Below are 22,582 nucleotides of genomic sequence, written 5' to 3'. Positions count from 1 at the left end.
TAAATAGCAGGAAAAGAATTGCCTGGAGGATGACTAATTATACAAAGTGGAGGTCCAGAGAACAAGTGATATTTAAAATGCCAGATATTTTAATGCTATATTGCTTTCACCAGAAGGTCATGAAGAACTAGGGCCCAAAGTTGTTCTTCTGGCTTTGGCCAACCAAATAGACACAGGATCATTAATATACATAGAAAAAGTTTTATTTCATAAATGTTTCAAAGATGGCATCATATCATGGCTGATGTCAAAGAAAGAACTTCCAAATGTAAAATATTCAAAATTTATCTTGTTTTTTTCTTTTTCAAATTTTCTTTTCTTAAACGAATGCATGAGTTGAAATACACTTCTCACTTTCTTCATTTTATGATGAAATTCTCCATTCAACACATGAAAGATGTGAAAAGTAAGCAAGTACAGTGCGCCCTTGGCTTACGCGGGGATCCGTTCTGGAACCCCCCCGGTAAGCCAAAAAATGCGTATGCTCGAGCCCTATTCATTTGAATGGGGCTCGTGCACGCGGCGGTGGTGCGGTGGCGCACATGTGCCATGGGCATGCACCCCATTCATTTGAATGGGATGCTGCACCCTGCACGAAAAATATATGCCAATTTAAATAATTATTTTTTTAAAGAGATTACAACATGATAGGGAAAAGCATGGGTAAGGACAAGAAAATGAAAAAGGGAGCAAAACAAAAACTGATAGATTATTTAATCTGTTCAAGGATATCAACATTACTTTTTCTCATGTTTTATCAGTCTTCAGGACTGGATACCAGAAGAGAGGAAAACTGCACATGAATTACATAAGAAAACTGAAAGCTGTAAAAAAAAAAATAGGTTGTCCATTTCTTGAAGACAGCTGCTATCATAAAATAGCTCTTCAAATAATGATGTGCATGAACTCATCCTAAAAGATAATAAAAGTTAATAAAAGATTCCATTGGAAGTATTTGATCTGTATCATCTGGATATTCTCTACAATGGTTCAGTATATAAGACTTCTTGTGAGCTAATCTGTTTATCTTCTTATCTTCCTGAGATTCACCCTCAGCACAGTCACCTTCTCAGTGCGTGCATGACAGCTGGAGCATCCCCTGATCCATATGTTGACTAAGGGGCTGAGCAGATGGATTAGGATATCAGGGGCTGAGCCTGTGCTATCCCTGCCCAGGTGCTAATCTTGGTTGCTCTCTATGCTGACATGAGAATGGGCAGATGTTTACACATCCATCCCTGTGCTGGCCCATGATCCTTACCTCCCTATGCCACCACCGCTACTGAGAAATCCCACATTGCTGCATCTGATGCAGAAATGGGATGCCTGGCTGCTCCCATGGGGCCAGGGCCCCATTTTTGCATTAGATGCAGCAGCAAGGAGTTTTCTCAATAGGAGTGGTGGCACATGGAGGTAAGGAGCACGCAGGGGCCATCTAATCAGCTGGGGGTTGCTGGAAACTTTGCAGCAAATGGTGTGTCAATTTGACTCCCTTTAAGCCCTGTTTACCCCAGGATTGGGTTGGATACATCTGATCCACATCTGATCTGCCAGGATTCACTGCAATCCTGACCCCAGGGTTACATCTTTCAAACAGGATGACATGAGGCTGTGCAGACAACTTCTAAGATTGTGACTTTGGGCACAGCTACCTGAGGAAGTTCTGTAGAAACCAGAGCATTACTAGTGAATATATATTCATGGAGTCACACTGGGACATTACTCTGGTTCCCCTGGACTGAAGGTAGGCATAAAAATCTGCCACATAACCACAAGCTTCATTGGGATTATTCCTCCCTATGTAGAGGTATTACCTATGATGGCAAGATACAGTTCAAATGCTGCTCCAGAATGTGTCTTATCATTTCTCAGAAGTCCTCTTCCATAGGAATGGAATAATTTTACTATTTATGTTCTCAAATAAAGCAACAAGTGATTTTATCAAGTTTCTTCCCAACTGCAAAGATTAAAAAAAAGGGATTTGAAAACTGCCCAAGAGGAAAATGCTCTTTCCTGGGCAGAAAATTTTCTGTGAAAAACAAAATCCATGTGCAAATTTTGCACAGAATAAGCCTTGAAGGTTGTAAATATTTTTGTCAGTTCTGGATTCTCCCCATAAGAGTTTCCCAACACTTGAGAAAATATTCTTCCAACATTTTCCAATAGTTCCAAATATTATTTCCATCTTTACAATTCTCCATGAAAAGGTTTTCTATTTGTCTTCTTCCACATCAGAACAGTTTACGACATCTCTGTAGAAAGGTTTCTCATGGTGCTTTTTGGCTTACCTTATTGTTGTGAGGTGGCTGGAGATGTTGTGCCCTCCAGTTTATTATAGATCTCTCTAGCAGTCTGCAGCCTCCTCTACTGTCTGCACTTTCTGATTTGAGAAACACACACACAAAGAACCATGGTAGAATAACAAAAATAATGAAATACAGTAACCTCTAAGTACTGATTACAGCTGAGTACATCCCATTATAAGGCTACATCTGAGCATGTCAATAATCATTTAACCGTATAATGTGCCCTGTAAGAAGCCACACAGAAAGTCCTAAACACATGCCATACATTCTGCTGAGAGTTTTCATCACCATGTTCCAGAGAGCAGACAAAAGCCATTCTTCCATCTTCCAGGTGGGAGAAATACGCAGGGATTGACTGTTACAAGCTTGACATTTGGATCCTGGTGGGCCTTACTGGCATATGCCGCCATCATGTCAGGTGCTGACACAATGTTTGATCATTCTTCCATAGATGCTGAGGCCTGCAACTTCCGGTTATTTTGTCTTACTATCCACTTATGTAATATTTGCAGATACAGAAGGAACATATGTTTTTCAGATCTTTCGCCTAGAGTGATGGTGCATAGAGACAGAAACTGGGATACTCAAGTAGATAAAAGCAACAGACATGAAACTGAGCTCTTTAAAAGGGGGAATTAGCAGTGAGATCAGAGCCAGAAATTAGAATAATTGAATAGAGTTTATTATTACATAGACAAAGTATGCACATAGGCATCATTCAAATAAGACAAGGACCTGTTTATTTAACTCTGTGGAGGCATCTGGGGACTGGAAAGAAGAACTAGGATAGATGGAGTGGCATTTGAGATCGATGGGGTAGGAGAAAGAGAAGTTTCTTAAAATATAAGGAGGTGGTGCTGTGAGTAGTCATTTAGGAGGGTGAATGATAAAGACATTAATGCAGATAACAGACATGGCTTAACATTTTCAGACTGAGGAAAAAGAAGGAAATATTAAAGAGAGAAAAAGACTGAAATGTAAACATTCCCAATTATATGGTGAAGAGAATAAAGGTGAGACTTTTTCTTCAGTGTCTCTTGTGATCTAGAAGTTAGTTTGCAGATTGAAAGGCCAATTAAAAATATTGTTCCTTAAGGATTAGGGATGACTAAGTGCCTTGGCTTTCAAAGTATGCTCTCTTAAGGTACAAAAAGGCTGGGATGGGCCAAAGGCTAGTGAAACATTTTTAGGTTCCCCTGCACCTCAGTTTTTTAATTACCAAGTAATAAAAATGGAGCAGGAGTAGGTGAAGAGTTAGGAAAGGTAGGGAGAAAGATTTCCTCCCTTCCACAGGAGAAGCTATAAGATCCTTGATGATCAGTTTTTGAGGTGATGGCATCCCAACTGGAAATACAGACCACTGTTTGGGAAATAATTCCCCCCCCCCTCCTAAGTTCAAAAGAAGATGTGGGGCCATCTAGGATATTAGTGTGCAAAAAATGCAAGGGACAAAGTTTGGGTGAAAATCTGCATGTACATTCTCAACTTGTATATTTAAAACTAAGTGTTAACAGTGGCAGTAAGCATGGGGATGGCAGTCAGTGCTTGAAGCTTTTTTTTCTTTTACACTCTAAATTATGTCTTAGAGAGCTTGATTATGTTTAGAATAGGAAGAACATTTCTACTTTTTCCAGTTGTCTGAAGTCTATATTCACTGTATTTCCTTGCACAGTGGACCCTTCCCATCTGTGAAGGTTCGGTCCCTATACACTTTCTCTATACATTTGGGAAAAACTATGGACAGTTGCATCACATATTATTCAATGGTACTGACATGCTTGTCCTGCCATTGAATAATTTGGGGCATGATGAGCTGCAAGTGGTCAAATCCACCAGCCCATCAGTACAAAGGGACCACTGTTTGGCATACCTTGCCCAAGGAAGTTTCTAGAATCTAAGTGCTAGGACTGTACTTAAAATGAGAGTCACATAGCAGGTTTTAATAATACCTGCCATTATTTCCCACTCTACAAGAAATGGGATGGACTCTTTTCATTAGCCTGATAGGATAAGGGGCAGAACAAGCAGTCTCTTACTGACTATCAACAATCTCTAGGATTTGAAACTAGATAGACATGACCAAAAGGGAGGCATTTATTTGGAGGTAGCAACACTGCATTCCTGTCACTTAGAAGCCACCTGGAATTTAGTGACATTGAAATTTGTCTACTCATTGGCAACTCCTCAAGGACATAATTATGTGACAATTCTCTTAGACATCTTTAGTTACCTTCTGGTATGTGGCTGCAGGGGTTTGGTCTCCCAGAAGTCTCAAGATCAGTTTTAATTCCTATGTAGTTTGTGCATCTGAACTGTTACTAAAGGCCTTTCTGTCACAAGCACTTTAGTCATTCATTGTAGTAAGAAATGTAGGCTATTACAGGTTCATTCTCAACAGTTTCTTATGAGGTCAAGCCACCTGACTTGGACATTTCCCTGAGTACACTATTGGCTTCTTCGTTATACTGCTTTGAGAACTGCTCGGCCAGACGGATTTTCTCAATATTTTCTGTCAGGTTTCCCTCTACACGGATCCAATCTAGGTGCTCTGAGTTTGTGGCTTTTACTCTTTCCCTCAACTTTTCCTGGCTTTGAAACACTGAGTGGATCATTTCCTGGAGTTTTGTGTGTGAACTGATGACTCCTATGGTGGCATGGTTCAGCTCCCCCACCTGCTGCTGAACCTGCTTCAGTTTCTCAGGGACATCTTTCTCCCTGACATCCAGCCCAAATCTGTATCCTTCCATGTGCACCTGCACACTGCAGTCACCTGAAAGACAAAGCAATGATTAAGCTCAATTTGGTGTGAACCCAAAACAGTAGGCTATAATTGTTTTACTCCTAAGTAAGCTAAATCCATGAAGCAACAAAGGTTTCAAGGGTAGTCAGCTGCCAGTGATATCACAGTGCCATGAAATCTGATTACTTCCACTTTACTTATCAGTGACACAGTAGTACACATACATATATGTCTGTGTGGGAGAGAGACATAATACACTTATTTGGCAATATTAAGCCAAGATTATCTGAGCCATTTCTTGTAAGAAATAAATCCCTGGCATAGTCTCATTGGCAAGCTCTCCAGTGAAGAGTATGAATTAGACTCATAATCTCATATGCCCTCCCCAGTTGCTCATTCAGCACAAAACTATCAAGTATTGGTTAAGTCTCTCTAACAAATTCTGATGTAATCTCATTTCACTTTGCCCTCTTGTCTGTCTCATTGTTAGTTTCACAAACACTTGGCTCTTCTTTCTGAAGAAGGCATTGTTGAGTTTTTGGCATTAGTTTGGAAGGCTGGGATTACATAGGAAGGATTGGATTTAAAGGCACGTGAAGGGGTAATACCCAGGAAGGTAAAATCTAAAGAGTGGGGTAAGACAATAAGGCTCACTAGATACTACATTCCACTGCAATGTGAAATCCAATCAGGGGTTATTTAGTGAAAACGGAAGTCTGGAATCCTTCATATCTTGATAACTTACTGAGGCATAAACAAGGAAACTGAATTAATTAATGCAGCCAATTTTCTCCTGAAAAGCAGCCGTGGAGTGAAATTTCCATTCATGTGATTCACCAGCCTTTAACAATAGATAGCCCTGGTGGTGTCACATCTGCCTATAGAATAAGAACACACAGCAGGATGAACACAACTGGTTTTGTAAGCTTGCTCCATGAAAAGCACTGGCTTGCAAATGCAGCAAGGTTTTAGGATTGGACTTGAAGTTATCTGTTTTACCTGCCATTTGGAAATCATTTTCTCATCTTGACTCCTGCCTTTCACTATTGCCAGAGAAAAGTGCACATAATGAAAAATGTTGAAACCAAATGGGAGCAATATTAAAAATGTGTCAAATAGTGATGCTACAAAAGAGACCATTCAGTGGATGAACACTTTCCTTTCTTTGAACCCTAAGGAGAGGCTGGCATTATACTTGATAAAAATAAGCTTACAGAAAATGTTTGGAGTCTCTATGTTCTATCAAGCACATTTTTGTGATAGAAATAACATTAGGTAATGTTGTCTCCTGTGTTTCCATTTCAGAGAAGACAAATAATGATTAATCCAAATTACAACAACCTTCCCCAGTCTTTGTAGGATCTCTCTTGCCAGTTAGGAGATATGTGTGTGTGTGTGTGTGTGTGTGTGTGAGAGAGAGAGAGAGAGAGAGAGAGAGAGAGACATTTAAAAATAAACAGCACTTCTGATAGGTTTCTTTTGCATCCCAGAAGGATATAGGCGCTCTACAGATGGGCATCATGTGGCGCCGTCATTACGTGCCATGGGCAGTGCTTCCAGACACCCCTTGCACGTGACGAGGGCATCAAAATGGCGGTGCCCTGTACACATGGGAGCTGCCATTTTGATGTGATGGACACTTAGCGTCTGCATGTCCCGGCATCATTGTGACGCCGTGAGTGTGCCATTGGTGCACTGTGGTGTCACAATCGCACCACAAGAAGAACCCACTGCGGCTCCCTCATGCAGGGAGGCTCCCTCGTACAGCAAAACAAGGTGCCAGCAGACCGCCCTTTTTGCGTGGTCTGTATCCTGCCATTGTATGGGTATCTGTGTATGTGTGTGTTCAAAGATATTCATTCAGAGTGATAAAGAAACAGAACTCAAAAGTCACAGTTTTGTTTTCAGCAACTGAAGGAGGCAGATGGCAAAACCTTTTGCTAATTTATTAGATTCTGTTTGTGAATCACTCTAAGAGACACACATATATAAATTTAAAATGTATCTATATAGACCATGGTTTGGAATGATGCAGCATACTCAATGGTATGCTTTAAATCTCCAGATTTAAAGGCAGCTCCCACATACTAAGTACGCTGGCTAAGTCTAATGAGACTTTCAGTCTAGCAACATTTCTATTCCTGATGCAGACATATTGCACCTCCCATGAATCCTAGTATAGACTTACCTTTCATCTAAATAGTCTCTTTCTTGTGTTCCACCCTGTTCCATATTTTGATGTGACACTAGAATAGGGTGGAATTCTGAGAGCACTGGTGTACACATGTGCACATTAAAAATATTTATGTTGCTATCACAGCTGGAATGTGTACAGGTTGGCAGACAGATATTCAGAATGCTTCCTGCGGACAATATCAACAGTGACATCTGCAATTCTACAACCATTACTGAGCAGTGTCTGGGGTATGTTTTGTCACAGTAACCATTTTATCCACTTGTGCCACATAAGTCTTACACATAGGAGTGAATGTTAAGTGTTACCTTACATGGGCAACAGTAATGCAAATGATAAACAAAATGAATCTACATTACATGATGTCACTGGGTTTGGATCTAAAACCTATCTGTGGTAAATACAACCATGAGAAATCAAAATTGCCCTTCTCTTTTGGCCCTGTCCCCTTCATCAGCATAATCCCCTCCTAGCTTTTCTATTTTCAGGCATGTAGAGCAGGGATGGAGAATATGAAATCCTCCTTACATTGTTGGGTTGGAACCCTCACAGGCAATGGCCACTAGTTATGCTGGCTAGGGCTGATGGAAAGTTTTAGCCCTGCAACAACATGTTCCTCGTCTCATCTCTAGAGTCTGATGGAATGTAGGAAAATGGTATAGATGGAAAGAGATGATAGTGAACCTTCTTGTTTTTGGCCTAGATCTTCCTGACATTTGAGCTACAAAGAAACTCAAACAGATTCTATCTTATTTCATGTGTACACAATTCGAATTGCTAGTTAGGACCTGTACAATCTTATTCATTCAGGGTCCAAATTCTTGAAAGTGCTGTATCTCACCATATGAGCCTGTCTGAAACTTGAAATCAGGGGGCATCCTTTCTCTTGGTCCTACCATTTTCAAAGACATGCTTGGTGAGAGAGGGCTACTATACTCCTCTTCCCACCTTATTACATCTTTCAATTCAGTGTTTGGTTTTAATGTAATAGCTTAATTGCTTTTTAATTTTTTAAATAATTAATTGCTTTCAGTTAACTTTCATTATAACTTGTGTTGTAGGAGACCTTGGGCACTTTAATGGAAGCAAAGTGGAGTACAGTTTGAATATACCTCATCTGAAATGTTTGAGACAAGAAGTGTTATGACTTTTGGATTCTTTTTCAGATTTTAGAATATTTGCATATTCATAATGAGATATCTTGGAGATGGGACCCAAGTCTAAACATGAAATTCATTTATGTTTCATATATACCTTATACACATAGCCTAACTAATTTTATACACCATATTTTTAATAATTTTGTGCATGAAACAAAGTTTGTATACACTGAACCATAAGAAAGCAAAGGTGTCACAGTCTCAGCCATCCATGAAAAAAAAGTTAGAATCTGGAGTATTTCAGATTTTGGAATTCTGGATAAGGGATACTCAATCTGTACAAGTAAAATAAATAGACATTATAAACAAAATGAATCTACATAATTGTATGGAGACTTTTCTGTTTACTCAACATATTCTTCAGTATTATTTCCTGCTGACTTACTGTGTTCCTGCTGTATCTTCTCCATGCATACAGAGAGATAGCTTGCAGGTGAACAGCTATAGGCTTTTTTCAGCCCCTGGATGGCTTCCCAGAGAGCCAAGAAATCCCTTTGCTGCTTGTTGAAAGTCTCAGCAATGTTGGTAAACAGTATGTCAATCTCAGGCACATTGACCCTTTTAAATGCGAGAGGTTTGTCTTTGCTGAAGTCAACTAGAAAGAGAGAAACCAACAGAAACCTTGTGTTAGAGAATTAGCAAAGGATGATACTGTAACACAGCAATATTTTAAATACCATATTCCAAGCTACAGATTATCAATAAATTATGGCTAGCATTGTGTACTGAAGTTACAAATTTGTAACCTACAGTTATGGATCTGTAACTACACATATTATAACACTGGTTAACACCCCAGCCTCACAAGAAGCCAGTTTATCACATATTCTTTCTGATTCCCACCACATTCAAAAATTCCCTCCACCATTCATATGGTCATCCACCCACTGTGGCCATTGGTAAGATCTATCCTCTGCCTTTGTCCTTCAATGACCATAGCTGAAACTGAACCTCATCACCATTCACACATATTTTGCATTTCTAGCACTATTCATATTGTTTGATTATAAAGGTACTTCATAGGAACCAGTTAATTCTATGAATGATGAAGTAAATCAAGGCTTATAGCAAAATTATACCTTTAAATTACAATATTATGCACACAGCCTAAATGTATTTAGATGTGCATTGTTTCATGAGGTTAAAATGAAAAATTATATCTTTAAATTTCAATTTTAAAATTTATTTTTTTTAAAAAAAAAAAGTCCCGGGCCTTTCATTCTCCATCCACTGAGCTTCGCCCCACTCTTCTTCAGTATTTTAAAGGGATGCAGGTGAAAGCCACTGCCCATTTCTGCCAAACGGCAGACATTTAGGGAGCGGTAGTGTCATCCCCCCCTTAGGCTGTCATCTGGTACAGCTCATATCCCCCTCATCCCCCTAGTAAGTTATTCATCTCTTTCCATGTCAATGAATGAGATTTTTTTAAAAAGAAAAAAAGAAAGAAAATAGAATATAGTACTTACAGTACCTGAATGCAAATGTGGTGCTGGCACTATACTAAATTATTTTTATAGAGTGTTTGGAAATGTTATGTTTATTTATTCAAATATTTCTGCCCTGCCCTAGATCAGGAACACTCAGAGTATCAGACAAGTGCAGTAGTTTGGCATTATGCAGTTTACCATTTGGCTAAGGCCTCTTGTGATCATTCTAGTGCTGTAGAATGTGTTAAATGACCAGAAAAAAATGGGCTTGTACAATGTACAGTCCAAGAAGTTGAGTTCTAGTCCATATCAAAGAGTCTGGCAAAAAAAAATCCATCTGTCTGGCCAAGTGAGGCTTTTTCTTCTCATGCTGCATATTGCAGGCTGTGTGGGTTGAGATTTCCAAGTACATCTCAAGAAACTTCAGTGCCCAGCTGCCATTAATTTTAATGGAAACTGGCACTCTGAATCCCTTAAATCGGCTTTGAAAAATCACAGTCATCATATCCGGAAAGCCGTTTCACCAGAATAAGCACGGGAGCCATAATTAAACCTTGAATTATCCAACTGGAAATCAGACCAGTGGTTCCATGACAACACACTTTAGTCTGGAGTTTATTTTTCAAACCTGCAGAACCTAATTGCATCTTTCCAAGCAATGGAATACATGATCTATTTGCTGGTAGTATTTCCAGCAGATGTCACAGAGACCTTTAAAAAAAAAAAGAAAGAAAATAAAAGAAAGGAAGGGGGAAAAGAAAGAAAAATGAAGAGAGAGGGGAGAGAAAAAACTCTGGCCATTTTTTTTATTAGTGTTTTCTCTGAATGTATCTCATCTGCCAAATTTGTTCTGAGACCATTTGAAAAGTTTCTAATATCCTGGAGGGTGGGGCGGAGGGACACAATTCTTTTCTCATGAAAAAGCAGAAGGGGGAAGTATTTAATTCTACACTATTTTTAAAGAAGCAGTACAATGATAGAGTAAATCTAACTGATCACAATTGAATTCTGAACAGTAAGCACACTCTGGCCAATTACCTACATGGAAGTTCCACATACATAGTTCCATGTCCTCCCGTCTTCCAGTAGCTGTCAAGCCCACTGAGAGGCCCCTGCTGATATTATGTGCACATGACCTCCAATTGTCCCAATTTAGTGGAAGTAGTCCTGATTAATCTTCTGCCATCATATTTGATGAGCTGCTTTTAAAACGTCCCATTTTCTGTCACTTTTCCTCACTTGCACCCTTTATCTTGGCTTACTTCAGTTGGTGCTGATTTCAAAGTGCAAATATAGTTTGCATTCAATTAAACCTGCAGGAGAGAAGAGGGGAGGTGGCAGAAGCTTGCCTTTCCCAGTAGACACAAACAAAAGCAAACTGCTGCAGCCTCTCCTACCTTGTGTTTTATTCCTCATCAATAAATTTTGCCTTCTTCACCAAACTGATGTTACTTGATCACACTTTTCATATGTGAAATGTTAGACGGTATGGTACGGGTGGGGAGAGTCAATGGGAAGGGTTGAAGGAAGTTAGTTTTTATTGTGTGGATTGGGTTTTAGAAAGAAGCAATTTTCAGGATCAGGCCTGGGGGGGGGGGGGGGGGGGGGGGGGGCCTGGGGGGGGGGGGGAGAGATGGAGTAGCTTTGGAGTGCTGAAGCAAGCCTGGACCTGTCCAGATACTAAAAATATTCCTGAAATGCACATTTATTGTCTGGCCTCAGCATAGAGGTGGAGCAGCTTTCAGGGTATGAATTAGCATTCTGTTTGCTCTAATTTTAAGACTCTTTGCATGTTTTCCCCTCTTTCTTGCTGATTTTCATCCCATTTTTTCTTAGCTGTCACCATTTTTTCCCTGTGACATCACTACATATCATCGAGATATCATCCTGTTCAATATATGTTGCCTGATTTGATAGAATCACCCACATGACTAATTTGAGTTGGGGGGAGACCTGACAAGTGAGGATGGGAAATATTGATAGAAAGTTGACTTTTTCATATTATCTAAGGGCTGAAATAGACTGGCAGTAAGCGCTGGTTTGGGGGTGATGTGGGGGCATGGTGTTTAGATGACACATGCCCCGATGCTGCCCCCAAGCTAGTGTCATGCCACCCTCCTGACCAGACAGTGGGCAGCATTATGGCACTCTGTCAGCACGGTGTTCAGATGCCACATGTCACAGGAGCACAGAAGAGCTTCCACTGCAGTGAAAAAGATGGCTTTTTCCTGTCCCCCAAAGGAGAGTGTTTTGTAGCTACTTTTTTGGCCAGAAAAACAACGGATCAGGGCCACGGCATGTGGTTGCCATGGCCCTGATCTGGTGCTCAAAGGGGTAATGTCAAGCCACCCCTTTAGGGCTGTCTGTACCGGTCTTTTCCATTTATATCAAATGTTTACCCTTTCAAAAGGCCTGTTTCCACTAGAAAATTATAACAGAAGAATATTTGTTATAATTCTATGTATAACTCAGCTACAAAATAAAACTGAGAACAATCATCATGGAAAAAGAAAACAAAAGAAAAGGAAATATATAATTACGATGAGAAAGAGTTTACCTGTTCTGTTGTTTTGACGGCTTTGATTTGAGTTCTGTATATTGAGGGGTTCCCTCTGTGAACAAAACAAGTTACTTATAAATAAGTACTCTTGTACTCTTCAAACTTACAAATAATTTATTACTTGCATTTACATCCTTTCTCCATTTACACCCAATTCCCCACAATATAACTACTTTATATTATGATTGTGACTTGATGAAAGATAATCTTTACTAATTTTGTAACGAATCTATATTTCAATTGCTTTTAAACTTATTGAGAATGGTCACACCAGTGGAGGATGGGGAATATCACATTGTTCAGTGCTGGCTTTGTGACTTTGTACTGGCACCTTGTATTCTCTTGTGAGTGTGTTGAGGTGACAATGAAGTGAACAGAAGAAAAGTGTTTTTGTTTTTTTACAGGCCAGTAGCCTGCTACATTCAGACTGTTTTTCTAATAAATAGAAAGCAACTTTTTCATTTGCTTTATTGTTGTTTTTTAAAAATGTAACCACTGCTAATTGAAGGGGAGTGTAGAATGGTAACTAATTACATTTTAAAACATAGTTTTCCAAGTTATATCCCCACACAACCCTTTTTAAAAATCTTACCTATTTTCTCTGCCCTTCTTCTGTTGAATTATAGATTATAAACAGCTTCATTTATATACTGCTTCATGCTGAACTAGCAGTGTCTAAGCAGTTTACAACTGTAAGCTAATTGCCCCCAACAATCTGGGTACTCATTTTAGTGACCTTGGAAGGATGCAAGCCTGAGTCAAGCTTGAGCCCTTTTGCTGGTCTTGAACTCGCAATCCTATGGTTTTGAATGAATGGCTGTAGTACAGGCATTTTACCACTGCACCACCAGGGCTCCTGTCAAGTCTATTAACTCCTTTAGTGCAGGAATCCAGACAAATCCCTTCCAGACAAACCGTAGTGTGAAATATACACTATGCTGGATATTAATGTAAACAGAACTATAAAGGAATGGAAATGTAATAGTGTTAATAGGTGAAACAGATGGGCAAAATGAAGTGGTTTCCAGCCACTTTGAAGGCAGGGTGTTTAGATAATGTACGACATGAAAGCTGATAGAAACCAGACTGAATCTGTCCTCCAGGCCTAAAAACCAGAGCAAAAAGAAGCCAGGATAGTCTGATTCAAGGTGGAAAATCTGCTTCATTGTTGCATATAAATGCCCCAAAGCGAGTGCAGGGCTGTGGCAAAGCAAAGAAATGAAAGTGTGACAACACTAATAGATGTAATCACAGACTACACCAACCAGACAGTCCAACAGTGGGGCATGGTGTGAAGGGGGGAGAAGGGGGCATGTATGAGGAGCCTTCATGATTGTGCTTTGACAATGTATCACTGGGCACATTGATGCACTGAAGCCCTGTACTGGTGGAGCATTGCACATGTGACTGTTTCGCTGATAAAAGGGGTGGCCATGCAATGGGATGACATCTGGGCAGACATGGGAAGTACTTGGTCTCAGGCAGTGTGTTTGTGCAATGATGCACATGTATGGTGGGGACACAGCCAAAAAAAGAGAAAGAAAATGCAGTGGCGCAGCTTGATGTTGCACCATGTGGTTGGACTGTGCTTATTCAGCCCACCTTGGGACTGAGCCATGCAGACAGTGGGGATTTGACTCACTTTTGGAAAAAGCAGGATTGAACCACTTGCTTGTTCCACCCCAGTAACAAGCCCTGTTTAGTTTAGGAGTATATCTGTGACTTAAGTCCTTGAAAAACTGCCAAAATGAAGAGCATTTCCCACATTAAAGATCAGTTTCAAATGACCAAAAAAAAAAAAAAAAAAAAAAAATGGAGAAAGGGGGAAGAAACATTAGAAAGCTGCACCGGCTAGCTTTTTTCTTGCTGTATATTACAGAGAGCTCTGTTCATTGGAAACAAAACTGAAAAACTGTGCTTCTTTTAGTCAGGTTATATTTTCCTCTTTTAATGATTAGTTCTTTCATAAAATTCCTTTCAATGAAATGTTTAGTACCCTCTGGGGTCTATTGTACATCGAAATCCTAAGTTAGGAAGTGTGTGTTTTGGTGAGGAGTTGACTTTTCCCACTCCATTAGAATCTAAAAAGATTTCTGTTGGATCAAACCAAAGGCCTATCAACTAATCCAGAGCCCTGTTTTCCACAGGCTTGTTGAAAGCCTAGAAGCAGAGCATGAGGGCAACAGAACTTTCCTAATATTGATCCCAGAAACTAATGTACAGAGGCACTGTCCCTGTGATCCTGTTTAAATGTAGCCTTCATGACTTAACAGCCAATTTGATAGGATGATCCTCCATAACATGTCTATTTTCCTTCGTAAACTGGTAAATCCTGAACAGGCTAACATAGATTATGAACTTGTGGTTTTAACAAATGTTCATGAACATAACAGATACATTATACTGTAGAAAATTACTGTGGGTAACTTTCCTGACCAACTCAGGAAGTAACGAGATCAGACATGGAGAACTGGGTTATAAAATGGGCACCTTTATTTAACTTAACCTGTTTAATATATTTGAGATCTGTAACAACTGGGGGGGGGGGGGGGAGCAACCAAGTGCAGGAACAGCTGGGGGAGATGGTCTGCTCCCAGACCATCTCCCCAGCCTCCCCTGGGCAAAACACCTGAGATCAAAGGGCAATCCAGAACTGGGCTGCTCCCTGGCCAGCCCATATCCGGTAGGCCAGTCCAAGATTCCCTCACATAATTCCCTCACATAAGCCGCTCTGAGAGCCTTTAGAGCTGGGGTATAAATACCGTAAATAAATAAATAATTCACAAGACTTAAATGAGGGTTTAAATCTTCAGCCAGGCCCAAGGCAAGTCTCTTCCCCCTCCTGTTTGGTCATAAGAAATAAAATTCAACCACAGATGCAGGCAAAACATCAGGAATAAACTGTTCTAGAACATGGCCAAATAGCCCCTCCAAAAACTCAAAAAACTATTGATGCCAGCCATGAAAGCCTTCGACTTCACCAATCAGGTGCTTAAACCATGAACGTCTGTAAGTTGTTTCTAGGAGACAGTGGGTGTATGGAATACAAAATGTATTGCCAGTGTACACTTTTTGGGTGTGTATGGGAACTTTCTCTGTGAGTGGGGTTTTGTTTTGTTTGTTTGTTTTGTTTTGATTTGCAATTGCTGACTTGTAAACATCCAGCCTTATGGACTGTACCTGCTTCTTATTTTTTAATTGAGGGTGACTAGAATGTCACATTTTCTACATTAGCTATTTTTGGATAAAACAATGTACAACCAGGCAGCATATTTTGTTTTATAATGGAATCACATTCCTTGGTGACTTATAGACATGTCAACTCTTTAGCCATTTTTAAAAATGATAGACAGTCTTTGGGGTGTTCCCCAAGGCCTTGTAAGAGGGCTGATTGTGGTCCTCATAATTCCTATGTGGAAAGTTACCACATGATATGAGTAACTATGCTATGTCTATCCATACATCGCCATTTCCATCATCTTCTTACTATGCCTAAACTATCAGAGAGACAATTACCAACCAAATATAGGGGTGTAAAGGTTGCTACCTCCAACAAGAGTTTCCTCATATAGCCTGGAGAGCTTCTTCCAACCTTAGTTCTAAACAATGACTGGAAATCAGAGAAAGGGGGTATCTAAAGGGTGCAAAAATTCTGCATTTAAATGAGCTTTGGTTTGCATTCCTGGACAATTTTCTATGAAACAACAACTGTGGAAAGGTTTTGCATGGAAGAGGAGCTCTGGTTTGTGTACCTGACAAGTTTTTCAGGTCTGAAAGCCAATGCCCTAAATTGGTAGTGGTAAGCTTTTTCTCAACTTTCTGCTGAAATGCAGCCTTGAAACTGTGTATTATCACACCCTAGTGCCTCTGATTATAAAACTTTAGGATTATGCTTCAGGAAGTAAAAACTAGTTCAGCAAGTTTAGCCGTGAAGATCCACATTGTGTTAGGCCAGTAACTCTTAAGTAACTGTTAATGACCATAAAATATCTGAAGAAATGCTTTTTCCTGAATCTTCTTACATGTCCCCTAAAGAATGTGACAAATAAATGTTTGCAAAAATGACAGCAGGATTTCAGGGGTAAATCCACTGTAAAGATCAGATTTACAGTGAAAACACTTACTTTGAGATCCAAAAGTTTCTTTATAGTCCCCTCCACACCTGTGTGATCTAACATAGGTGTATAGTTCCGCTGGAAATGTCTGCTGTTAATGTTTGTGACTGAGACCTAGAAATTTCTAGCAAGTTAATTTCTAGGTGGCAAAAAATTTCTGGTTGGAGGAAGACAACTTTAAAAGGACAAAAAGAGCACTTCTGAATGAGTCAGTAACAAAATCTGCTGCCCTAAATTCAACAATCACAACCTTCATGCAATGCTCTGCAAACCACATGGTTGGCTCAATATTAACATTGAAATCGACAAGTCATTTACTGATAACTGGAAAGAATTAAATAAATTAAACTATTACTGTTCATGGTAATGCAATTAATCCTGTAGAACTTTTGTATTATTTTCCCCAGTTTCTAATGTTTAACGTCACCAAACTGATGTTTTAAATGTAACATTCTAAGCTCCTCCTTCCCCCTCCCTCTTCTTTTTCTTCTTCTGCCACATCTGTTACAGGAAACTAGCAAAGAGCACTAAAGCAAGCACAGCTTGACCAAGTCACATAAACTATTACTCAAGTCTGGATTCAATTCTGTGCTCGACTATGAAACCCATTGAGTGACCTTGGGCAAGTGACATGCTCTCTCAGCCTAAGGAGAAATGCAATGGCAAACCTCCTCTGAACAAATCATGCCAAGAAAACTTCATGATAGATTTGCCTTAGGGTCAGAAATGGCTTGAAGGCACACAACGACAACAGTGACAACAAAGCTAATAAACCACCTTTTCTTTCTGCTTTCCAAGTGATAGTATCTTCACAAGGTACATGGCTTCCCTATAAAATCATTTCCTAAATATCTTAGAAAACTGAATGGGGTATCTGCCTATTTGACATTTTTACAGCGAGTTTGGTGCTCCCTTGTTTACCTGAATTTCCCGACAATAGCTATGAGTTTCAGGTTCTTTTGTTTTGCCTTTCCCACCATTACCTTACGATAATTAATTTCTTACCTCTTCTGAAGCAACTGAGAACCAAGGGCAGCAGCAACAGGGGAACGCCATGCTTATTGGAAGAAAAGAGAGAACTCCCCCCACCCACTAACTTTGCAAGGAAGGCAAATGTTGATGAGCCCCTGCCAAGCCCAGCTCTTCAATGTGCCTGCTCCGCAACTTGACTAAACTGAAAACAACAAAACAAGTGGGAAACTCTTTCAAAACTATCAGCAGTGACACAACAAAACTAGAGACCAACAGATAAAACTCACACTGCTCTATGGATAAGACACTCTGTCAAGCTGTGTTTCTTTCTGTATGTTTCTATTCAAGGGCCTAATTGCCTTAAGCAGGTCAGACTTGTTCCCTCAGCAAACAAGCTGTTCATTGTCAAACAAACCCTCTGCACTTGAAACAACAATGTCCTCTGCACTGGTGCTCCTGGAATGTACCATTTGCTCCATTGGGTGTGAAAGGGAGCAAAAGTGACATTAGCATATACCAATCTACTGACATAATGAACCTTATCGTCTGTTCTAAAAAGTTGCGTAGTGAAAGAAAGGAAGTCAGCTCCTGATTTTAGTAATGACAATGCATTGTAATGACAATGCAATGTTGTTGTTAACCAGAAGGATAGATATTTCTAGTCATATATAATGACCTCGTACAAATTCATTATGTATGATGAGGACACTGAAATAGTCAAAGACTTCCCCTATCTTGGATCAATTATTGACCAGAATGGAAACTGCAGTCAAGAAATCAGGAGACGTCTAGGACTAGGAAGGGCAACTATGAAAGAACTAGACACGATCCTAAAATGCAAAGATATACAGCTGAACACTAAAGTGAAGATTGTTCATGCCACCATATTTCCCACCATTATGCATGGGTGTGAGAGCTGGATAGTAAAGAAAGCTTATAGAAAGAAAATCAATTCATTTGAGATGTGGTGCTAGAGAGGAGTTCTGAGGATACTGTAATTGGCTAAAATGACAAGCAAACACTCTTCAGATATTTTATATCAAATATATACTGTATCCAGACTTGCATTTCTATGTTCTTATTCCAGATAGGAAAAGATGCTGTAGAGAAAGTGCGTTTCTCAAACCCATATTAGGAAAACCATCCAAATGTCTTCTATTTGCTCCCAATAGCTTTTCTTCTTCCTTTTCACTTCCTTTTATATTTGTTAAGTGTTTCTTTCTGGTCCAGCATGGCATATTATGTTCCTGACAGAGATTCACAGTTGCATTTCATTGGGAATTCTCTGAAATGGTCCTTCTGGACATATAAAATGGAACAATTAATGGGCTGCAGCATCCACACAGTTGCTTTATTCATCATCTGTCTTTAAGGCCACTGAAAAGGAAGCCCTGGAGAGGTAATATCTCCATTATGAATGTCAGAAGTGAAGAGAATCCAGAATATTGGAGGCAGAGTGGATGGGAGAGAATTGCTAAAAGCTTATTTATTGAGTTGCTATGAAATTTCTGAAAGAGGCAACAACATATTCCAGTAACAACGGGGGAAATGCAATGTCAATATAGACAAGGAATCAGCCCGCAATTTTTAAATGTTTAATTTTATTTTCTCTTATCACTGTTTAGACACAGACAAAAGATAGTTGTTATCCACCTATGGCAGGACACAATTCCATCAAAACAAGATTGTGAGAGAGGTTGAATTTTCCCCAATATCCATAATCCCTTGTTTTATTCTGTTGTTTTTGTTTTGTTTTGTTTTACCACTTCAGGCTGTAAAAATGTTAGCTCCTCTGACCCTTATTGCTGACTGCTTTCTTTCTGGGACTCAAGCATTCCTCAAAGAGTGTTCTATTGACATGCTTCTAAACTTGACCTCTTTCAGGTTTTTCCCATTCTAATGCCCCTGTTTTATTTCTGAGAAAGATCTGACACATTAATCTCCTCTTGTTCCATATTTTAATTTCATATTAGTTACAAAGTACTGGGTGTAGAAAATTTGCTGCAGTTCTTTCAGTTGGAATGTCTCCCCTGCAACCATCTATGTTATTAATGCACCCATACACATTGCTAAAGCATTGCAAAACAAAACCAGTCTTGATGAGACTGTGTGTATAAGTTTCCATCACAAGTCAAAGACATAGCCCTGTTAGTATGGGGAATCAGTGAGCAAAGGGATCTTGTAGCATCTTTGAGACTACCTGAAAGAAACAAGCTGGTTGAATGTGCTTTTGTATACTTCTCCCTGTCAGGGAGATGAAGAGGCATTATCTTGAACCTGAATATATATTCCACCTTACAGCAGAATAGTAATGTTACAGCAGAATAGCAATGCTAATATGCATAAAGGTAATAACTATATTTTGCATTTTTATCAATTGCATTAAAATCTTAGCTAAATGAAAACTGATTCTTAATTAAAATATAGATTCTCTCTCTCCCTGTCTCAAACACATATACACAGATGTACACGTACACACAACACACATACACTTTAGTATTTTCAACCATTGATCATAATTTGTTTCCTATGGAATATCTCTGTTATCCAGGAAGCAAGCATGTTGCAAGATGCAATGTTACTACAGAACATGGACTAGAGAACTTACACGTGGATCACATGGGGATGTGTTCTCTCTTAATCTCCCATGATGTTGTTCAGTGGAATCTTGTCCCCACTGTAGAAAAAGCAGGAGGGCTCTTAGATGGTGTCCTAGACTCATAGAATCATAGAGTTGGAAGAGACTACAAGGAACATCTAGTCCAACCCCCTGCCATGCACAAGCACACAATCAAAGCACTCCCAACAGATGGCCCATCCAGCTTCTGTTTAAAAAGCGCCAAAGAAGGAGACTCCTCTACACTCTGTGGCAGCATATTCCACTGTTGAATACCACTTACCATCAGGAAGTTCTTCCTAAGGTTTGTGGAATCTCTTTTCCAGTAGTTTGAATCCATTGCTCCATGTCCTAGTCTCTGGAGCAGCAGAAAACAAGTTTGCTCCTTCTTCTTCAACAGCCTAACATGGCAACCTTCCTATCCCAACTTATCTTGACATTTCTCAGCAAATTCTTCCCAGTTTTCTGAAGTGAATTGCTCATTTACCACCAATTTAATAATAAAAATCTATCTCTGTGTTTCCCACATTAGCCAGAACTATATACAAGTGTTGAGTAACCAGTCCCTATTATCAATTATAGTTCACCATAATTAATTTTCAAAGACCACATATACTGCTGAGGGGGAAAAAAGTAGCATTTGTAGAAAACCACATTGACACAGAGAACTGGATTGTCTGACTAAAAGGTGCCAAAGGTTTGCCAGACTGTCATTAGAAAATATAGCTTGTGAGGACAGCGTTGCAGTCTGGTTCTGTCTCCTGTGCCAGGAGATCCCTGAAATTTTGCCCTGTTGGCATGGATTATGTTTACCACAATGGCATCAGCTTCATGAGCTGGGGACCATTTTGTTTGGGTAGCTCCAGCCAAGGTCATCATTGCGTAGAGCATCAGCCCACGAATAGCCTTTCCTTGCTATTTCTGAGGTGAATTGCTAGTTTCTGTTTGCATCAAAAGCTGTGAGGAATCCCTGCTACACTTGGGACGTGGCAGAACTGACTTGCTCAGAGTTTCTTGGACTGAGTCCTTAAAAAGAAAAGAAAAAAAAATCAGCTAGAAAAATGAGTCATTAGTGTACTGTATAAAATTTGCTCCATATAATATAATCAGACGTCTTAGGTTATCCATGAGAAAGATTAGATGTGAGCAATTTATGAGCTGTGGACTCTGTTAGCTTCCATCTGTGTTGCTCCTGCCCCTGCATTCCTATACATTCATGCTGCTGCCACCATAAGGAGGAATTGCTCTTTACAAGGAGAAAGCTCACCTCTGACCACATCCGAGCATGTCTTGCTAGAACAACCTTTAGAATGAAGTTCAGGTACCACACTCTCTGGTTTGGCCTCCAAATCTGAACAAGCAGTGGATTGCTTCCTTAAACACCCTAAGCAGAAGCCATCACACAGAGAATGGGAGGGGGGCATGATTTTCAGGAGTTTGCATTATATGAGCTTGCATTACTTGTGTGCATGTTTCTTGTAGCCACTGAACTGAAGGCAAAGATGGTTGCCTGAGGCTGTATGATAAGTGATAGTCCCTCCATTTATCAAAGCCTGCTTCTCATATAACAAAAGGTTAAATGTTGTGGAGGTATATTTTAATGAGGGTTGCCATCACAGCTGATGAGATGGCAACTGCCCAATGAAATGGGCAGTTGGGGGAGAAGCGCGAACCTTTGAGCTTTTTAAAAGCCTGGATGCAAGACAAGGCTTTTGTCTGTCTGCCTACTTGCCTTCCTGCCTGTTGGCTGGTGGTTTCTGGCTCTTGTGAGGCAGATCATGAGAAAGATGGTGGAGATGTGTAATGACTAGGCTCCCATCAAGGACTACAAATTCTATCTGAACTGTGAGTAAGATTAGGAACATGTACCAGTCAGTGGCATCAGGATATTTTGATTTGTTTTTACTGGCTTGGCTGAAATGATTATACTCTGTAACTTATACTTCCTATCTTTGACTGTAGAACAAGTTGGTCCTGCATATAGTGATATCCTTTTGTTCTAGAACTCCTTTTAGTTAGAATAAAGCTTTTCTTTAAACTGCTCTTCACTCCTTTTCTTCTTCACTCTTTGGTTTGGCTAGTTCTTTTTTAAGTTGGCTAGGGGAAGTATCAGTGGAATCCTCCAGCAAAGACCCAATGTGTTGCTAAGGTGGGGGAAGAGTTCATCAGGTGGTGGCAGCGAGGTTTGTTTAAGATTTTTAAAAGGTGGTCTTAAGGGGTCCCATCCAGCTCAGCAGGAGAGGGACCATAGAGAACCTTCACAGGTTGCATCTACATACAGGTTGCATTTTGATGGCTCCATCCTACAGAATCCTGGGGTTTATAGTTTTGTGAGGTACCATCACTCTTTGGCAGAGAAGGCTAAAGACCCTGTAAAATGATAAATTGCAGGATTCCATAGGATGGAGCTTAAAGTGGTGTCAAACTGAATTATGTCTACAGTGTAGATGCACCCTGAGAGATTGTTTCTTGTAAACCTATAAGGATGCTC

General features: G+C 39.8%; 1 protein-coding gene across 4 annotated transcripts; it reads right to left on the bottom strand.

The window, feature by feature from the left end:
- Window positions 1-225: 225 nt before the first annotated feature.
- LOC121922873 lies at window positions 226-17,839 on the bottom strand. 4 transcript variants are annotated; one of them, XR_006102245.1, is made up of 6 exons: window positions 17,508-17,839; window positions 12,385-12,439; window positions 8,786-8,995; window positions 4,979-5,076; window positions 2,289-2,380; window positions 226-912 (listed from the first exon to the last, which is right to left on the bottom strand). XR_006102245.1 is itself a non-coding variant. In XM_042452782.1 (5 exons), exons 1-5 carry the CDS (start codon window positions 17,556-17,558, stop codon window positions 2,345-2,347), a joined length of 450 nt encoding a protein of 149 aa, XP_042308716.1. In that variant the 5' UTR covers window positions 17,559-17,839; the 3' UTR covers window positions 226-2,344. The 4 variants fall into 4 exon arrangements, 2 of the variants coding, with proteins under 2 accessions (XP_042308716.1, XP_042308715.1); XR_006102244.1 differs by having other exon boundaries at window positions 2,289-5,076; XM_042452782.1 differs by having other exon boundaries at window positions 226-2,380.
- Between the last annotated feature and the right edge of the window lie 4,743 nt (window positions 17,840-22,582).

This window comes from Sceloporus undulatus, chromosome 2 (assembly GCF_019175285.1).
Source record: "Sceloporus undulatus isolate JIND9_A2432 ecotype Alabama chromosome 2, SceUnd_v1.1, whole genome shotgun sequence".
NCBI classification, from domain to species: domain Eukaryota; kingdom Metazoa; phylum Chordata; class Lepidosauria; order Squamata; family Phrynosomatidae; genus Sceloporus; species Sceloporus undulatus.
The sequence above is the reverse complement of the archived record's forward strand: the minus strand, read 5'-3'. Positions and strand labels throughout refer to the sequence as shown.